This window comes from Phlebotomus papatasi, chromosome 3, assembly GCF_024763615.1.
Source record: "Phlebotomus papatasi isolate M1 chromosome 3, Ppap_2.1, whole genome shotgun sequence".
Classification (NCBI taxonomy): domain Eukaryota; kingdom Metazoa; phylum Arthropoda; class Insecta; order Diptera; family Psychodidae; genus Phlebotomus; species Phlebotomus papatasi.
Genome location: NC_077224.1, coordinates 50,835,635 through 50,853,897, shown reverse-complemented (window position 1 = coordinate 50,853,897; position 18,263 = coordinate 50,835,635). Strand labels below are relative to the sequence as shown.

The following is an 18,263-nucleotide window of genomic DNA, read 5'->3' as shown; positions in this document are numbered from 1 at the left end:
AGCAATGGGCATCATGTTTAGGTGGATTAGTTGTCCAAAATTAGAAGCGAAGTGTCCGAAATTACGAGCAAGGTGTCCAAAAATTACAGTCAAACTTATCTATAGATATTAAAATTCGGAGGCAGCCAAAATCCCGAAAGACAAAATCCCAAAAGGGTCAAAATCTAAATGCCCAAAACCTCGAAAGGGTCAAAATCCAAAAAGCCAAAATCTCGAAATCCAAAATCCCGAATGTTCAAAATCCTGAAAGGGATGAAAATATATGGAGGATAATGTGTAGAATAATTTCCTCAGATACAGAAAATTTCCCTTTGCCTCCAGTAAGCGCGAGTGCACTTGTGGGAGTAGTTATGACATTTTTAAGAATTAAGAATTCGGGATTTTGGCTTTCGGGATTTTGTCCCATTCGGGATTTTAGTGTTCGGTATTTTGGAGTTCGGGATTTTGACTTCCGGGATTTTGACCGGAACCCATTAAAATCATATAAAAAATATTGCATTACAGCTCTATGGCTTAAAAGTACATTCAAACTATGTTTTCTGAAATTTTCGTTTGAAAATTTTAAAAATGCAGCCTCTGGGATTTTATTTTCGAAAACCTTTTTGAAAAAACATACTTTTCGGTGGACAAGATTTCTCGGAATTTAACCGAAATCTTGGTTATTGGATTTCTTAAAAATCCGAAAACCAAAATTTTCCTGTTACCTGAGAAATAGTTCTTGAACGAAGGAATTTTGAAAAAAATTGAAATTAAAATTTTGGGAAAAATTCATACAAAAATAAATATTTTTGGCATATGTTACACCACGTTTCATCTTATAAATAAAATATACAATTAAATAAACGAAGATTCAGAAGAAAAGATCTGGAATAATTTTCTAAAAATCGTATAAAGCAAGAAGCACTGAATACTGAATAGGGCACGATAGATATCATAAGCGTTAGATAATTTATTGTTTGATTCTCAGGATTTAAACGACAAATACTGTCTTTCACCGGAAAACAATCTGGAAGTCTATTTCAAATTGTATTTATTTATTTATTTAATTCATGTCACTGTACATAAATAGTACATTATGAGACTGTACATAATACATAGTTCTGCTGTTAGAGTTACTAATCGGTATTGAGACTTAAAGTCTTCTACAAGTTCTTGAAATCCTCAAAATTTTTAAATATTTACCAGTCACTTTCAGTGCTTTTACTCTTTATGTTGGTTTCGAAACTCAAAAAATTGTTGTGTTGAATTTAATGTGAATTATTTACTATAAAGTAAAAATTTAAACAATATGTTTTGCAAAATTCTTTTAGGGATCATTAAAATTCACTTGATTTTCGGATCTCCGATTTCCATAGTAAATTCATCAGAAGTCAAAAAAAAAGATAAAGTCCTAAACGAAAACGTACGATCGTCAGCGTAGCCAAAGAAACGTTTCGTACCTGTCGTACTACAAAATAAGTAGTGACATAGGAAATTGAAAGTCCTTCCTTCATATACTGAATTATTTTATATGCAACAAATACGCAAAATTTCCAAGAAAACGGTGCATTAGTTTTCGATCATTTTCTATAAATCTTGATCGGTTTCAAATATTGAGTTTTGAGATAAACACGACTAAACTTGACATTAACCTAGGCCACCTAGGGGAAAGCGCGTTACTTTTTGATGACTCAAGCTTCGAATAAGTAAGTTTTTGAATGTTTCTAATAAATAATATTAATAGTAATATAATATAATAATGCTGGCACAACATTCCATGAAGGAACTAGACCTTCCCGAAAGGGGATTTCTAGACATGCATTATTGTTTTCTCTTGTACGGGATGAGGATGTCAATCCCATGCCCGTGGAATCAAGAGCATTGAAGCTTACTGGATGCAATCCAAACACCTTTAACGCCAGAAAAATTCCTGGTGACCTAAGGGGATTCGAACTCGAGACACTTGCATCATAGAGCGAGTGCTCTACTACTTGACCCATTGAGTGCCCGTTTCTAATGAAATGATAGTGAAATGCCTCAAATTTTCTAAAATTAAGAACATAGAAAACATTGAGTTGTTCGAAGCTTGAGTCGTCCGAAGGTAGGATGCTTTCCCCTATAGTGACAGAATTTTTTAAGAACTTAATCTCTCCATCTAAAAATCTAACCATGTGAATAAATTCTAGATCTCAGGACCGTTTCACAGACGGACAGTCAGACCGTTTTTGGAATTTAAATGAATTTTGAAATAAAGCTATTGAAAATATTTACAATTTAAATGATGATTGACTAAACCTCAATAAAATAATTGGAGGTAAATTACTCTCAATTGGAAGTGAACTTCAATGTTCTCCATGGAAACTTGGTATCAGTGAAATTTAAAAAAATCTTGTGGACTTGTATAATGGTAAAATTTCCCATAACTGGAATAGCTTTTTAGAAAGAAATAATAAAGTTGTTTTGTAAAAAAACCCGTGGTTGAATTTTGCAACTCGTTTGCTTTTTTTAAACTTAGAAATGGATTAAAAACTAATTTAATGTTTCTATCTTTAGCAATCTCCATACGAGCCTTTGTCAGTTTTGTGAGAATCGTTGTGAATGTTTTTCTCTTCTGTGTATCCAATGTAATGGACATGAGTCGTCGGGTTTTCTTTCTTTTCACCTGATTCAGGGATCAAGGGTGAGATGGAGTGCCAAGTGGATGGAGGTAGGGATTCGGAAAACCCATCATCAAGAGCTTTTGTATGGCATGGCAAACAACGTATACAATTCAACTTGATGTTTATACGTTGAAATATCATAAGTGATTTATGTTTATTAGTTTCCCCCTATTGTTGGGCCTCAGAGTTGGGGTTGTGGTGGATGGTTTATGATGTGCAAAAGACCTAAGAGTCCTTCTGGCAAAAACTGGGCACGTGAAAAGTTAAGAAGAAGAAAAAAAAACCTCCTCATGTTCCTAATGGTCCATCATTTTTCTTACACCACCATTCATGGCACGATTGCTGATTAGACGAGTTTCTTTCTTCTCTACTTGCCCCCTTGTTTTATCGCTACACTTAAAATTATTGGTATTTGAGGTAACAAAGTCGATGTGAGAAAGAGGAAAAATTTTAATTGTGTTCTCATGCTGAAGGCGAAAAAAAAGCTGTGAGAGTGCGAGGAAAAGCACGAAAATCTAATTCCGGTGCCTGCAAATCGGGAAATTGCTTCCCACCTCCAGGACAATCCGGGTTGAGCTTTCATGTGGGGGTTCAATCACAGGAAAAAGCAATGGCAAAAAGTGTGAGAACGTGAGTTTCTCATTTTCCTGTTGCGACAATAAATAAATTGAAACAGCAGGAAGTGTCCTTTTTAATAACCCCACAACCATTTTCGTATGCACCCTGGCACCCAATCTCACTGGGGTATCTGCCCATTATTGAATCACAACTTAACGATGGTAGAAGAGTTTCTGGGCATCTGGTGCAAGAATGAAAGCAAGACTCCCAGAGTGTTTCAAACATTATTTTTATTAGCAAGTGTGCACTACTTTTAAATTGCTTCAATTGTTAAAGTTCTTCCTGTACCAACTGTAGCAAAGTGTTTTAAATGATATGCATGATTGCCTAGCTTGGTTAACTTGTAGGAATATTTTTTTAATACTTTGATACATTGTCTCTCAAGAAAAAAAACTATTTAAAATACAGAATTAAAACAAGGATTTTCTGAAATCTGAATCCAATTTTTGAGTCAATTAAAAAAATATACTACTTCTCTAAATTCATTCAATGAATTCTCACGTTTCATACCGTTTCAGAATTGCTAAATTTATCGTACAAAACAAATTTAATTTAGATTTGAGTGAGAAATAGTTGCATAAAAAATATAGAACTTTCCAAAAAGAAAAAAATGGAAATATGTTTTCATCAAATTTTTCTGTTCTTAAACTTATATGAGAAGCATTACCCTCAAAATTCAACGTAGAGTACTTACAGTTTATACCTACGCATCACAAATTGAAAGTATTTTAGGATTATTTCTAAAGGTTTCCAGTTACAATAATATTACCTGGGTTTACTTCTTGTTTTTTGGCACTATATAAACACAATTTTCAAAAATTTCAATAAAAAGATTTGGAGATCGAGCGGCTATCAGTAATGCCGGCTTCAGACTGGAGGTTTAGCCCAGTTCCCGAAGGTCTCAAAAATCTAAATAACAAGTAATTTTATTGATTTTTCAAAATCTAATGGATCTTTTGCCCTTAACCCATTCAGTCAATATACCAGAAATACTTGAGATAGAATGTTAATATTTTGGGATTAGTTTCCTACAGATTATTAGATGATTTTTTTGAAAAGAAAATTTTTTTATCTACAGGATGGCTGAAAAAAATGCAACAAACTAAAGCGCTATATTATCCTCATTTTTTGATCAACTTTTTTGAAATAAAGAAAAAATGGTAGTAAATACATCAAAATTTTAGAAAATTATCGGTTTTGTGCAATACGATCTTATTTGACTTAATTATGGTCTTAAGTCTGTCGGAAGTGCTATCGCAGTTTGCACGAATGTCAGCCTTCTGATTGTCCTGCTATTCACGTGGAAGGGCTCCCTTCAGCTCTTCGACACTTTGCTACTTTTTAGTCCTAACCTGGACCAACAAAATGCCTCTTTTGGAGAAGTCAAACAATTTTGCATCCAATAATCGTGGAGGTCATTGTTTTCCCAAAATAAAGTGCGAAACGTTTTTTTTAGCCAAATCTTGCTCGGAGTGTGATTTCCGCGACGTTGTCGAGTCTTGATCAAATTTCCATTACTTCTTACTAAACTTTTTGTTTGTCCACGACTCCAACACTCCTTCCAGGACAATTTTCAGAAACACATTGGCATTCGTTTTGACGGTATAGCCTAAAAACCCCTGTGGAAAGCGATAATTTGTCTCCAAGGAAGTCCAGGACCTTCAAAAAGGTGGTTCTTGACTTCTGATGGTCATTCGAATGTCTAAACTAAATTATCGTATGATCATTCTTTCAGAGAGACACAATCATTTTGATTGCATATCAACTGCTCAATTGAAAATTTTTCTTATCAGAGAAAATTAAATTCTGGAACTAACCATGAACGTACAAGCGAATTTACTTCTTCGTCGATCGAGCATAACTCCTTTATGAGGATCGACGATGTCTCTTCCTTTGCAGGATTTTTAAGGCTTCATATAAAGGTCCTTTAGCAATATTTATTTCATAGATATTTGCGATCTATGCGTCTCAGAGATCGTTTGTTTGCAAATGTGACGCAGATTTTGTTCAATTTACTTCTTCACTTTAAGAACGATGACTACCGATGAAGCAATTTTTTTAGACCTCCACCAAAGTATTTTAAAATGCTACTAGTATTCCTGTACCAAGTTATGTTTCGAAACGCGGAAAGTTTAATTACATTCAGGGTTTTGCAGAGCCCTAAAGATAGCTGTTTCCGCATTCCCTGCAAAATATAGCGACATTAAATTGTAGCGTTTAAGTTCCATTACGGTTTAAAAAAGGTTTCGGAAATATTAACGAAAATGCTTTTGTGGATTTTTAGCCGATAAAATGAATTACCACAATGCAAAATATGAAACCGTTGTCACCAGCGGTTTGACAGCTATGCGCCCTGAAAGTCGTTGCATTTTTTTCAGCCACCCTGTATTATGCGGGCGCGGGGCGCCCCTCCGCGAAGCAAGAAAACACCCATGTAACACAAGCCTTACTAAGTGACATGAAAACCTTATAAGGACGTCGTCACTACTTATCTACTGACCTGTTGAAGTCTGACTAGGAGAATTTAAGTAACTAATACGTCAGGTCACGATATTTATTGTTACTACCTAAAATTTACTTCATTACGACGTGATGAAAATAGGCAAATTACATGTGGTAATCAAGAGGTCATAAATAAGTAAATGAATGACCTACGCCATTTTGTGATTGAATATATTACTTAAGCATGACGCAATTTTGACGTCGTTATTAGCACCGCTCATTCCAATTTTCAATCGTGATTCTGGAAAATTATGTGAAAGTGTTCCAAATTTAAGTATATAGAGAAAGTTTGTGGCAATAAGCGAACTCTTTGCACGAACTTTTCCTATGTACTGTATTGTTTAAGGTTTTTTCCTAATATATTAGCGTGGTAACAAGTGTAGTCGGAATTACGTAATAATCAGGTAGTGCTATCTTGCAGTATTTACCTTAGTATTACCTAATTTCTACCTAAATCTGACGTAATTTCCACGTCGTTATTACCAACGCTCATTGCATTTTTCAATCGTGATTCTGGAAAATTATGTGAAAGTGTGCCAAATTTAAGTATACAGAGAAAGTTTCTAGCAATAAGCAAATAATCTAACTGGATTTTTCTCCGAAATTTTCCACAATTTTTCCTACTTTTAAAAATCATGGAAAAATCATTACGTAAGCCCGTGGTCTCAGTTACCAAATCTCGACGTCGGTATTTTTGACAGCTCAAGAGACTACAAAATGTGACAGCATTCAAATTGGGAACCCATCAACAAAATCGTCAGCATTCATAACCTCAAAAGTGCGACTACCCATCAAAAATAGTCTGCCGATTTCGTCACGATGTCGACAGACTTAATCGGCGCGTCGGCAAACTTTATGCCGACAGTCAGCTGCTTGTCTGAAGATTTTTATATGAAGAGGGTCCCCGAAGTTGTTCTAGGAATCTGCTGACATGTCGGCAGATTTTCTGAATGCCGAATCCTACGATTACAAGCAGACACGACTTCTGAAAATCTGCTGAGATTTTCAGTAGGCTGTCTGCACATATATTTTAGCCCCAAAATTAGTAGGAAAATACTTTATTTCAATTTAAATTGATTTATTTATAAGATAAATCTTTCTACATGGGTAGAATAAGTGTGTGTTGTCCTGGATTGATTTTCTGTGGGGCGCTATCCGGGAAGTTGAAATGACTGCGCCCAAGAGTTTCTGGAAGTATCCGAAAGACCCTCTCTGGAAGTTGCTTCCACCTTCTTTTCCAGAATTGATGACTTTCTGGAAGTACATAAAACAGTTCAAAATGAGTTATACATAAAAGAAATGTCAAAAATTTACTCCATGCATTTTTCATACGCAAAAATGAGGCAGGAAAAACACAACACAATTAAAGTAGCTTTACAAAACACATCAGTAAGCTTATGGTAACATATTTCACTAGATTGTTTTAAAGAAAATGAAAACTTACCCTGAAAATTGGTGAAAATTCAAGAGGAACACCAAGAAGACTTTTCAGCGCAGAGATCACAGACGCTGGATGATTGCACAATTGAAATTGAAGTCCAAGCTCAAGCTCCACAGGAGTTTCAGGTACCCAATATGGGAGCCACAATTTCACACTTATTCTGCCTGAGACTGAGGTTTTCCTTGAGTTGCTCAAATGCCTCCACAAAATGCTTTTTCTTTGAATGGATGATATTCTCTGGAAATGGATGGAAGAAAATGTCCATAATTAGTTAAAACTGCAGAGAAACTTAAGAAAAAAAATAAATACATTGGTGCACAATTCGATTATATACACGAAAATCGCACTAGCAAATTAATAAATAAAAGAACATTTGGGAAATTTAGATGAAAAATATGCAAAAGTAAAAAAATTCAAAATGGCGGACCCACAAAAAATTTACAATGTATTTTTCTTTGGCAAATTTCAAGAAGGGAAAACCTTTAATAACAAACACTTCATTGAAAAACACATTCAGATTACTTGGAGATTATTTTTCAGCAATTTATTAGACAAACAACACAAAACTTACCGTGAAAATCGCAGAAAATTCGCAAGCCACAAACACTTTGATCAAACACTTTGAACGCCAGGAACAAAATGACAGAGTGACGCGAGCGCCCTCCCGCTACGTGTTTTTTTCAACTTCCCCTCTTCGCCCAAGTATTTTTTCAACTTCCCCTCTTCGGTGTGCTGCAAAAATTTCATTGAAAAATCGATGTGATGCCGATAAAATTTTCGATGAGGATCGATGAGTTGATTGGTAGTCGTGTTATCCGGGAGTGGAACTCGAAATCACGAGCCGGCCGTACAAATATGCCGAGCTACTACACAAATGTTGCAAGATAAGTAGGAGTCGATGGAATTTGAGGAGACGATGGAGGTAAGTAGAGAAGGTGGAAATCAATGAGAGGTTCGCGATCCCTCTGCAGCAGAAATGTTCAGATAATGTGTTTTTTGAAAAATAAAGACATTTGTTTATCACAGATTTTTATTCTAGGCTTGCAAAGGAACTCCATTTTGCAACAAATAATAAGCACACCGCTGAGGATTCCTCCGTAGCAGCAACTATAAAATTTGGAACCTCCAGAAAGTGTCTAATGAAAACTCTAAAATCACAATGAGACGAAGAAAGCTGAGGATATCAAACGTCGGCAGACTTTGTAAACGTTCAAGTTTGAGAGGAAAAATGTGACAAATCAAAAAAAAGCTATTGTAAGGAAAGTCAATAAAATTTTTTAACCATTTTAAATTGAACTTATGGTTTTGAAAGAGCAGGGAATAGAAGCGACGAAAAAATTGAGGAGAACGATGAATTAAAGAAGTTGTCCCAAAAATATTTTATAAGCTTCGAAAAACGGGTTATGGCTGTGTCTAGCAAGAAGCAAAACTTTTGTATAAAATAGAGTTCATTCTTTCGTCAGTTAAATCAGCATTTGTCGTAACTTCCTTTTGACAACTTTCCAGGAGACGAAATTTTCAGTTCAGAATTATTTTTCTTAAAATTGAGCCCCGAATGCGATACTTTTGAGTCAAAATAATAATAGTGGCACTAATAAACTGTTAGTTAACTCGAGAAAATCTTTATAAAATGATTTAAATATGATTTAAAATGATTTGAATAATGAGATATTGGGATATATGTTCAATGAAACACAATAAGATTTTGTCGTAACTTCCATCGTTTATAAAGCCGTAACTTCCAATGTGTGGAGATCTGGGAAGTTACGACAATTTTCAAAAATGCATTATATCAATTTCAATGACTCTAGTGAAAATAAGCACCATTATTTGACTAAATTAATCAATTAAACTCTTATCCCTGTCCCTAAAAGCTTTAATTTAATAAATTTTATTGAATAAATTTAGCGCCGTGACGCTTTTTTTGTTTTGAATTAATGACAGATGGGCAGGGATTTTTTCTTATTTTTTTTTCTCGTAAACATTGAATTAAAATTAGTTAATGTTGCATTATTCTCACTGTCTTTGAATATTTGGAAGAGTTTGTGAACGCTTTAATGAGAAATTTTACATTTTTGCTGCAAATTACAAGCCACGCAAACGAGCAAAAGAAGTTACGGCAAATGCTGATTAGAGAAAATTTTGTATGAAAATTTGTCGTAACTTGCCCAGAAATGGAAGTTACGACAAATTCTGATAAATTTTTATTAATTAAGGGCACTTACGATAATTTTTGTTTAAAATAATTTTTAATGGGCTTATAAAAGTTTCTTTTTCTCAAATGCGATTAATAAACAAAATTACGCCGATTCTAAATATGTATATATCCCGAAATCGCAAAAATGAAGTTACGACAAATGCTGATTTAACTGACGCTTTGTATCTGTGCGATCAGGAGACAAATTAATTATAAAAACCCATATGGAATGACGTGATGGAGTTTTTAAATTTTCTCGATGATTAACAGCTGTCATTTAGATTTTGGAGAACCAGATACTGGCTATACATATGATCCCTAACTAACTACACAGAAGTAAATGATTTTTTTTTTAAATTTAAAATATTGAAATAAAATGTAAGATACTCCGAATATCTCCAATGGCGATTATACAGGTGACCCTCAAACCGTTTTTTAATTCTTTCTCCTAGAGCAAAATACGTCTGTGTTTATAACTAAATGGTACAACACACGCATTAATTATTATTCACATGAATCTTGTACCTTAACTTAGTTACAAATTTAAAAATACTTTAATAATTTATTTATATTATTAAAATATTGATCATTCCAAATATAAGAATATTTCGTGGCTTTCTATTAAATATAAATCCTCATTCATTTAATAAAAATAACAGAACTAAATTATTTTATTTAATGGAATTTGTCGTACGACATTCGTAGGATTTGTCTGATTTCCTTTTTTTATAGGGTGTCCACCATTGACTTTACCACACAATTTTGCAAGTCAAAAATAATTTTTATATTTAGCAATAATTGCAAGGTTTTAACCATTATTTTTATGCTTACATGATATTAAAAGCATGTAAGATTTGTTTGGAGGCGTTTCAGAATTTTCCTAAAAAAATATTTTTTTTAATAGGCAAAATATGATAATTAAAACGATTTATTATAGAATGGGGTGTGACTATATGAATTTTTAATAAAAACTCTAACGGTAACCAGTCTCTGCATTTTCACTAACATATAAAGAATCTATGAAATTTTGCGATATTCTATTGGCATATTGGGACTTTGAAAACATTTTCTCCATATCTGAGGTAATTATTTGTAGCGCCACCACTTTGGGTACATCAGCGCCACACAGTATTATTATTCGAAATAAAAATTTCCAAATTTCCCCTCAGAAGAAGAGCCAACTTCACTTCATAACACGGGAAGGAGGTCAGATTCCAGGTCGGCATTACTTAATTACGACCACAATTGTCATTACGTAATTACGTCGTCATTAAGTAATTACGAGGTGGAGGCGCTTGCACGTTTTTAGTAATCTGACCAGATTTTGACCAGTATCTGACTAGGTCAACAAGTAATGCCGACCACATTATTAAGTCATGCTGGCCTGTTTTGGTTACATGGGCAATTATAAAATGTATTAGGTGAGATTCTTAACAATCTCACCTACTATAATCCTAACAAAATTTCATGTCGTCCGATCGACCTCAAACTTGGCCAAAATGTGTTTCGCCACTTCCTGATCACGAATATATATGTGGCTAATTTACGTTCCCGGCCGGCCGGCCGGCTGGCCGGCCGGCCGGCCGGCCGGCCGCTCTTTGGAGCTTAATAGCTCCTAAACTAAAAAAGATATCAACTTGCGGTTTTTGGCAAAGGTTATATATCGGGTGAAAATTGCAACTTGGTGCATAGACCCCCCACCCCCCACCCCTCCTTCCGCCATTTTGAAGACCCCCCTTTTTTTGTTTTCTCAATAGCTCCGTCCCTATGGCATTCAGCGGACTCAAATTTTAGTATGTTATAGCTGGGCCTTAGAGCTTTCCATCAATACCAAACTTAAGGTCCCCCAACCCCCCTGACCCGAGCTATAAGGGTCCAAAAAAAATTTCTTAAAATGGCCATAACTCCGGTTCTAATTGTCAGAATTTAAAAAGTGAGGGCTTTTTGGAAAGCTCTCGTGAAATGCCACTTCCCCTTCTAACATCGCAAGTTCATAAAACCACCGCTAGGGGCGCTTTTTTCAAAAAGAAAATTTTTAAATCTTAAAAGTTAAATAACTCAAAAATTCCATTGTGCATCGGGCTGAAAATTTAGTATGTTGTAGCCGTTGATTATACCTATCAAACAAAAAAAACCTCAAGTCGATCTAAAACCCCTGACCCGAGCTATAAGGGGTCAAAGTTCGAACATTGACCGGCCTCTATCTCCGGTTCTAATTAACATAGCGACCTAAATTTTACCTTTTTGGTTTCGTCTCAATGAGCACTTTCAGATGGAAGTTCAAAAAGTCACCACAGGTGGCGCTGTGATAGCGTCAAAATTCATCGAAATTCAAAGTCACTTTTCTCAAAAACGGCATTGTGCAAGTTAATGAAATTTTAGTATGTTGTAGTCCAGTCTAGGACGTTTCCAAAATGGTGCGTATGCGCGCTGTGGTTAAAATAGAACCGGAGATATGAGGGGTCAAAGTTCACAAAATTCAAAAAATCATATCTCCGGTTCTATGTGACCGATTTTGATGAATGAGGGCTTAAACGAAAGATCTCACCAAATACTACAACTTTCTAAAATATTTGAACTTCGTGGGACCAACACCAGGGGCGCCACAGTCGAAAAACCAATTTCAATATCACATAACCTCAATTATCTCGACTGTCGCTGAACCGATTTTGATGATTACTTCGACATAATTGTAGAGCACAATTGGCTCTACATTTCGTCCATACATCATTTTCCGGTCAGACTACGCTATCACTCCGATTTTGCCGTTTAAGTGTGAAAAAATTGATTTTTCCCATAATAACGCTTTGAAATCACTCAGATGCCAATTTGACTGCCTCTACTCCACCAAGACACTTAAAATAGGGTTTTAAATGGAAAGTCCCACAAAATACAACAATTCTTTGATATAGTTGAAGTTCAACAAATGACTACTTGGGGCACTCTGGATGAAAAAACAAGTTAAGAAACAAAAAACCTCGATTATCTTGGCTTCTGAGTAATCGATGAGATCATGTTCTATAGGAAAATTATAGAGTACATTCTGGTCTACATTTCACCCATATATCACTTTTGTGCCAGTTCATCCAAATCCTTGATATTTTGGTTTAAATACAAAATTTGTATAATTTCACGAATTTGATTCAAGATAACTGAATGGCGTCTCCCAACTTCAGCTCTAAATCGAATTTGCATGCACTCCGAGTTAGCTAACGTTAAGAATCTCACCTACATAAGCCGGTTAGGATTATCTGTCCCTTTTCATCTCTGTTGGACCATTTTTCCCAAGTAATTGAAGATCTAAAGTTACTAAAAATCTATTCCCGACAGCAATTTGGAAGAAAGCTGCCCAGAAATAAATCATCTAAAATCACTCAATTTGCGTATGATGTATAATACCATGGTAAGGCATGGGTAAATATTTAATCCTAAACAACGATTCCCTAAAAAATCACGCCTGATAGGGAATTAGAAGAGTTAAGCCGGATGGCTAAGCCTCAGGTCTGAAGCCCATATAAGACTATTTCGAATTAAATAGATGAGGAGCGAATGTGATCGTTTTGTTTTTACAATTCAAAAAATATCGCTTTCGTATTTGAGAGATTTTGATAATGTAACGTTGTGATCATTATGAAAAAAACTCTCTTTATATATATTATGAAAAAAGGTCTTTGGATCAGCTACACTACAACTTTAAAATTTTGAAAACTAAAAAAAAAAACAAGTATAATATCAAATCAATTTTGACAATCTGACCTATTCAACGTTTTACAATTTTCGACTCACATTGGGCACTTTCAAAAATTGAACCGTTTTGACGAAATCGTCTTTCGCATTACAAATTTTAAAAAAACTAAAATTCAGGATTTATTGTTTAATTTTTAATTAACTTTAAATCGACTTATAGGGGAAATCGCGCTACTTTCGGACGACTTATGCTTCGCACAAATCATTTTTTTTTCAATGTGTTATAAATGAATTTGGCCCATTATAATATTAAATTTCAATAGCTAATCCAATGCCTCAAATTTTCAGAAAAGGGCTGTGAGTGAAACTCATAAGGAACATAGAGAAATAATTGAATTGTCCGAAGTTTGAGTCATCAGTCATCCGAAGGTAGCGCGTTTTTTCCTATAACTTATACGGGCATACTAAAATCTGGTTTTATTCAGTTTTTTTTTTTTTTTTTAAATAGTTCGAAGATCCAACTTGTAATTCCAAACTGAGATTGTTCCATCCTCCCCTACCTCTATTCAATTTTGTTATGGTTTTCCTACAAGTTATGCACGAAATTTAAAGGACTAAAAACATTAGACAATTCAAGTATTAAACAACGAAAAAGAAGATTTTAATTTTCTTTTGACGATGATTGTGTGATTTGTCAGACAGAGTCTAATGAAACCTTAAAATATTCTTCAGTAATTTAAATTTTTGGATTAATAATTTTGAACTTTCATTGTGTCTTTCTATTCCAATTAATATTTATATACTAATCACTACTCTTACGACCTACAATTTCAAATGCTTTTAAATGTTAATGTTGTCAAGTAATTTGAGAGATTCAAAGTCTATTGTAATATCTGTAACTGAATTTAGAGTTATCCATATAATGTTAAATGGTATTTGACATGTGATGAAAGAACTAAATCCATCTGCTAAAGCATTCTATTTTACTGTCTGACATACCCTTTTATAAATTTAAAAAGATTATGTGATTTGAAGCGATTATCGGGGAAAAAATGTTAAATACCACAAACCACGCGAAATGTTCTAAAGAGGCTTTTGTGCTATTGATTGGTTTAAGGATTTATTGGGGAACAAGGCACCCCGAAAAGCGCTACTGTAAAAGGCGAATATGTGGCAAGAGAGGGATTGTAAATAAATCTCAATCTGGCCCCAATATTGGCAATTACGTTTAGTCAGGGTATAAAGTGCTTTTCACGTATTGAGAGCTTCACATTTCCGATTTAGCCCAAAGTTCCCAACGAAAGCTAATGGTGCTGGGAGTTTGTGATTGGCGCGGTGGATGCACCTTTTGGCCCATTCAAACATTTTACCACAACCGACATTTGTCTGTCTCTCAGATGTTGGGGTTTGCTCTCGTTACTGCCCCATATAATGCACTGGGAAAGGGCCTAAATATACTAGAGGGGCTTCTGTTGCTGAGTATGAGAGAGACTCTAAACACCAGAGAGCAAATTTTCCTTCCCTCACCACCTCATAGCCATATATAACCGAAACTAACTAGGTAATTAACTTACCAGGAAATTTATAGAGTGAAACCTCATTGCAATTAATTTGAAATAAAGAGGTCTCGTTGGGTAGACTTGCGCACTGGCACATGGGGTTGAGGGGGCACGAGTACAGGATGTCCTGACTTGTGTAGAGTTGCATGTCTCTCGTGTCCAATTTCCACGCATCCGATGACTTGAGCCAATAGATCATCGATATGGATATGATGAAAACGTGTGGCCCTCGGCGACGATCCATTTCCTGTCAAAAGACCAATTTTAACACATGACTTCATGTCAAAGGCCAAGTTGATTTAGATTCTATACTACATATTTCAGTTCTTCACACTGCATATTCCTATCAAAAAGTTGTTTTTGCACTTTTTGAACTGCTCGACTTTCCTGAGATAGAAGAGTTTTTTCTCGTGAAAGGGAAATCAACTTTCCTTAAGGAATTGGCAAACTTCTGGTTTCTGAAATTTATTTGTAATGCCTCCGGCACACCTTTTAGATTGATAAAATTTCATGAAATCAAGATTTGCGTCTCTTTTTTATCAAAATATTTGGATAAGTCTATCTTACTCTTTCGACTCCAAAGTGGACTGAACTAAATTTAATTTGGTGTGATGTTCAAAAGAAGAAAAAGAGTGTGAAAGAGTAGGATAGACATATGCTAAACTTTTATGAAAGAAAGGGATGTGAATTTCGATTTTATGAAATTTTCCTGATCTAAAAGGTGTGCCGGAGCCATAAGGAATCTCCATCGAGACTCAATAAAAATAGTAATAAGTTTAAAAAATTTCATTAACGTAAGTCGGCGTTTTCGATACGGAAAGTTTACTTTTCCCAACAAATCGAAATTTCTATCTCAGGAATGCGGACAGATGACGTAAAACTAAAATTTATCAAAATTTAGTTCGATAAACGATCAGTAAAAAAATAAATTTGGTCAGTAGTAAATCTAAATCTTCAAAAAAAATTAATAGGTAATATCTAAGATAATTTCAAGTAAAATTAAAGCCTATTTATTTTCCCTTGACATAAGAAAAGATCGTTTTTAAAGTTTTGAAATGAGTACTGATCTAATTTAAATATTTGCTGATGAAATTGAAATTTTCTCTACTCTTTTTTATAATGTTAAATAAAATGTATAAGCCGAAAATAACCTATAAATTCCTAAATAGGTATAATGACTGATTTGTTTCAAAATACTATTTCTTTCGGAAACATTTATTCTTCAAATATACACTCTTTGCGAAAGATTTACCAGCGAGGTTATGTTTGTAATATCGTTTTTTTTTCTTCAAAATTCTACAAAATTATTTTGAAAATCACTTATTTCTATTTTGCTAAAAAAATCGGTTTTACAAATTGTAGACACTATCCAAAATCTTTGAACAGGTTCTCAAAGGGTAAAGGACTTTAAACACCTGCTCTAAGATACGTCACAAAAGATTCGCAATACATACAAGATCGCCATACGTTCCTCATTATAATCGTAAAATTATAATGTTTGCTAATTCATTACATTATTTAATTTTTCATTATTTTACTGCTCGAACTCAAAGAGAGAGCAGTCATATAATCCACTTTTTTTAACTTCTGACACGGCTAGAGGCCAAACGGAAAGAGATGTCGATTTTCAGTCTTTGAAGACCCCCTAAATGTCAACATTATCTTGGATAGTCATTTATTTCCGATTTACCCACCTTCTTCCCCTCCGCAACCATGTTTTTTGGTTTATTTCGAAAATGACTCCTACGATTTTTTCGAATATTTTCGAATATGACTTAGAGGTAGTCAAGACGAATATTTCGTCCTTGGACACCTGTGTTCAAAAACCATTTCGATATCGAATTTTCAAAGATCAAATTAAAACCACTTTGGAGGGCCCTTTTTTAACCGATTTTTTACCCGTTTCGCTTAAAATTGGATTTTTTTGAAAGATTTTTAAATTTCCAACTCAACTACATCGGACCTAATCGGTAGCGAATCGGTAATATACTCGTAATTGATTTATTTTTCTCAGATTTAATTTTTATTTATTCGTATGCTTGTTACTTATGTTAAAATATTGTAAACCCCACTTTTTTAAAACAATTTCATATTTCGAAATGGTTTTTTTTTTAAATAATTTGATGAATTTAATCGATAGTAGAGCGTTATGTACCCAAAAATTATGCGAAAATATAATACACGGATGGCTCTTTTACATGAGTTCGAGCACTCTGCAAGACTAAGACACTTTGCCATCAATTTTTAAGCCAAATTCCCTATGCCATTTACGTTGAATACATTGTCGACGACTTTTCTCAACGTCTCTTCGCGTTTTAGATAATTTCTGAGAAATGTTGACACGCTGTTTGGCCGTCTGTGTCTCTGGCTGTCTACAACTTTCGAGGCCAATCGTTAAAGATTGAGACTTGGAACCATCCGAAATGAACCCCCTCCATATATCGACCCTGGGATCGTTAACAAGCCTCTTATTTTTCCCCACTGATTTATAAATCGGTTCAAATCGGTTGTTAATCGATAAACGTTAAATGTTGCTTAAAATGTTTCCGAGGTATAGTATCAAAGTCATGTGCTCGAGCATTTTGCCAATCATGGGATGCTTTGCCACCTTTTTTAAGCTAAATTTGGTATCGCAATAAGATTTTGTAGAACCGAAATGGGATGGTAGTCCAATGGAGCTATACTACGACTATAGGGAAGGCGAATTCTAAGTTTCCGGAGCTTTTGACAGGTTGCCAAATACCGGTGTCGTCTGGTTGTCTGGTATTGTCTTTGGAATACTGGTCGATGACGTCGATGACTTCGTTCAAACAGTCTTCTTATTGGATATGCCTCTCAGTCTGAATAAAAGTGTTTGGCCAGATGAAACATATCATAATGAGTGATTCTCTTCCAATCCCATCAAACAAAGAACAATAAAACGTTTCCAAATATGAATCCGTCCTCGGTCACTATTTCTTACGAGCATTATATATCGTAGTCTATTTTCTTTCACCTTATGATTAAAACTAATGAATGAAACGTTAAATTTTAATAAATGACGCGTTATTTGTAAAACCGGTAATTCATTACGGAACCACATGATATTTATATTGAAAAGGAGGAAAACTTAGTGAGTTGTTGCTTTAAAAAAACAATATTTGGTTTAATTAAGTTGTTTACTCAGAAGGGATCAACAGAAAACTGCGGTTAAAATGAATATCGAATTTCAACTTCAGCATTTAAAAATTTATTTTAGGACAAAAAATCCACATGCCTTCCAGACCACAAATTAATCTCAAAGTTATCTCGAAAGTATGTGGTAATGTTAAAAAATTCATCGCATGACAATTGCTCATCATTCAATGTAATACCCTCGATTCAGGTGAGCGTGAATGTCCCATTTCTCGCACAGGAGGTGTAAAGGACGCTACACACGTGAAATTCTTGAACAAAAATGGACCCCTGGCGATAATAAAAGTTTTCCAAGTGGCGACAAAATACATTATACAACCTATACAATGGAGAAAAAAAATCCTACATAGACTGCAATGTGTCCCTTGAGGACGAAAGATTGATCCACATCCACCCAAGCATCGAATAAAATGGGTTTAGGAATGGGTGAAAAAAACATACTTCTT

At 34.6% G+C, this 18,263-nt stretch overlaps 1 protein-coding gene across 1 annotated transcript in view; it reads right to left on the bottom strand.

Moving 5' to 3' along the window:
• The window catches only part of LOC129807210 (chaoptin), a 132,121-nt gene that overhangs the window by 31,001 nt on the left and 82,857 nt on the right, over window positions 1–18,263 (bottom strand). The window contains exon 2 of the mRNA XM_055856313.1: window positions 14,659–14,890. Within this exon, the coding sequence (XP_055712288.1) occupies window positions 14,659–14,887 (229 nt within the window). The 5' untranslated portion in view covers window positions 14,888–14,890. The remainder of the gene's footprint in view (window positions 1–14,658; window positions 14,891–18,263) is intronic.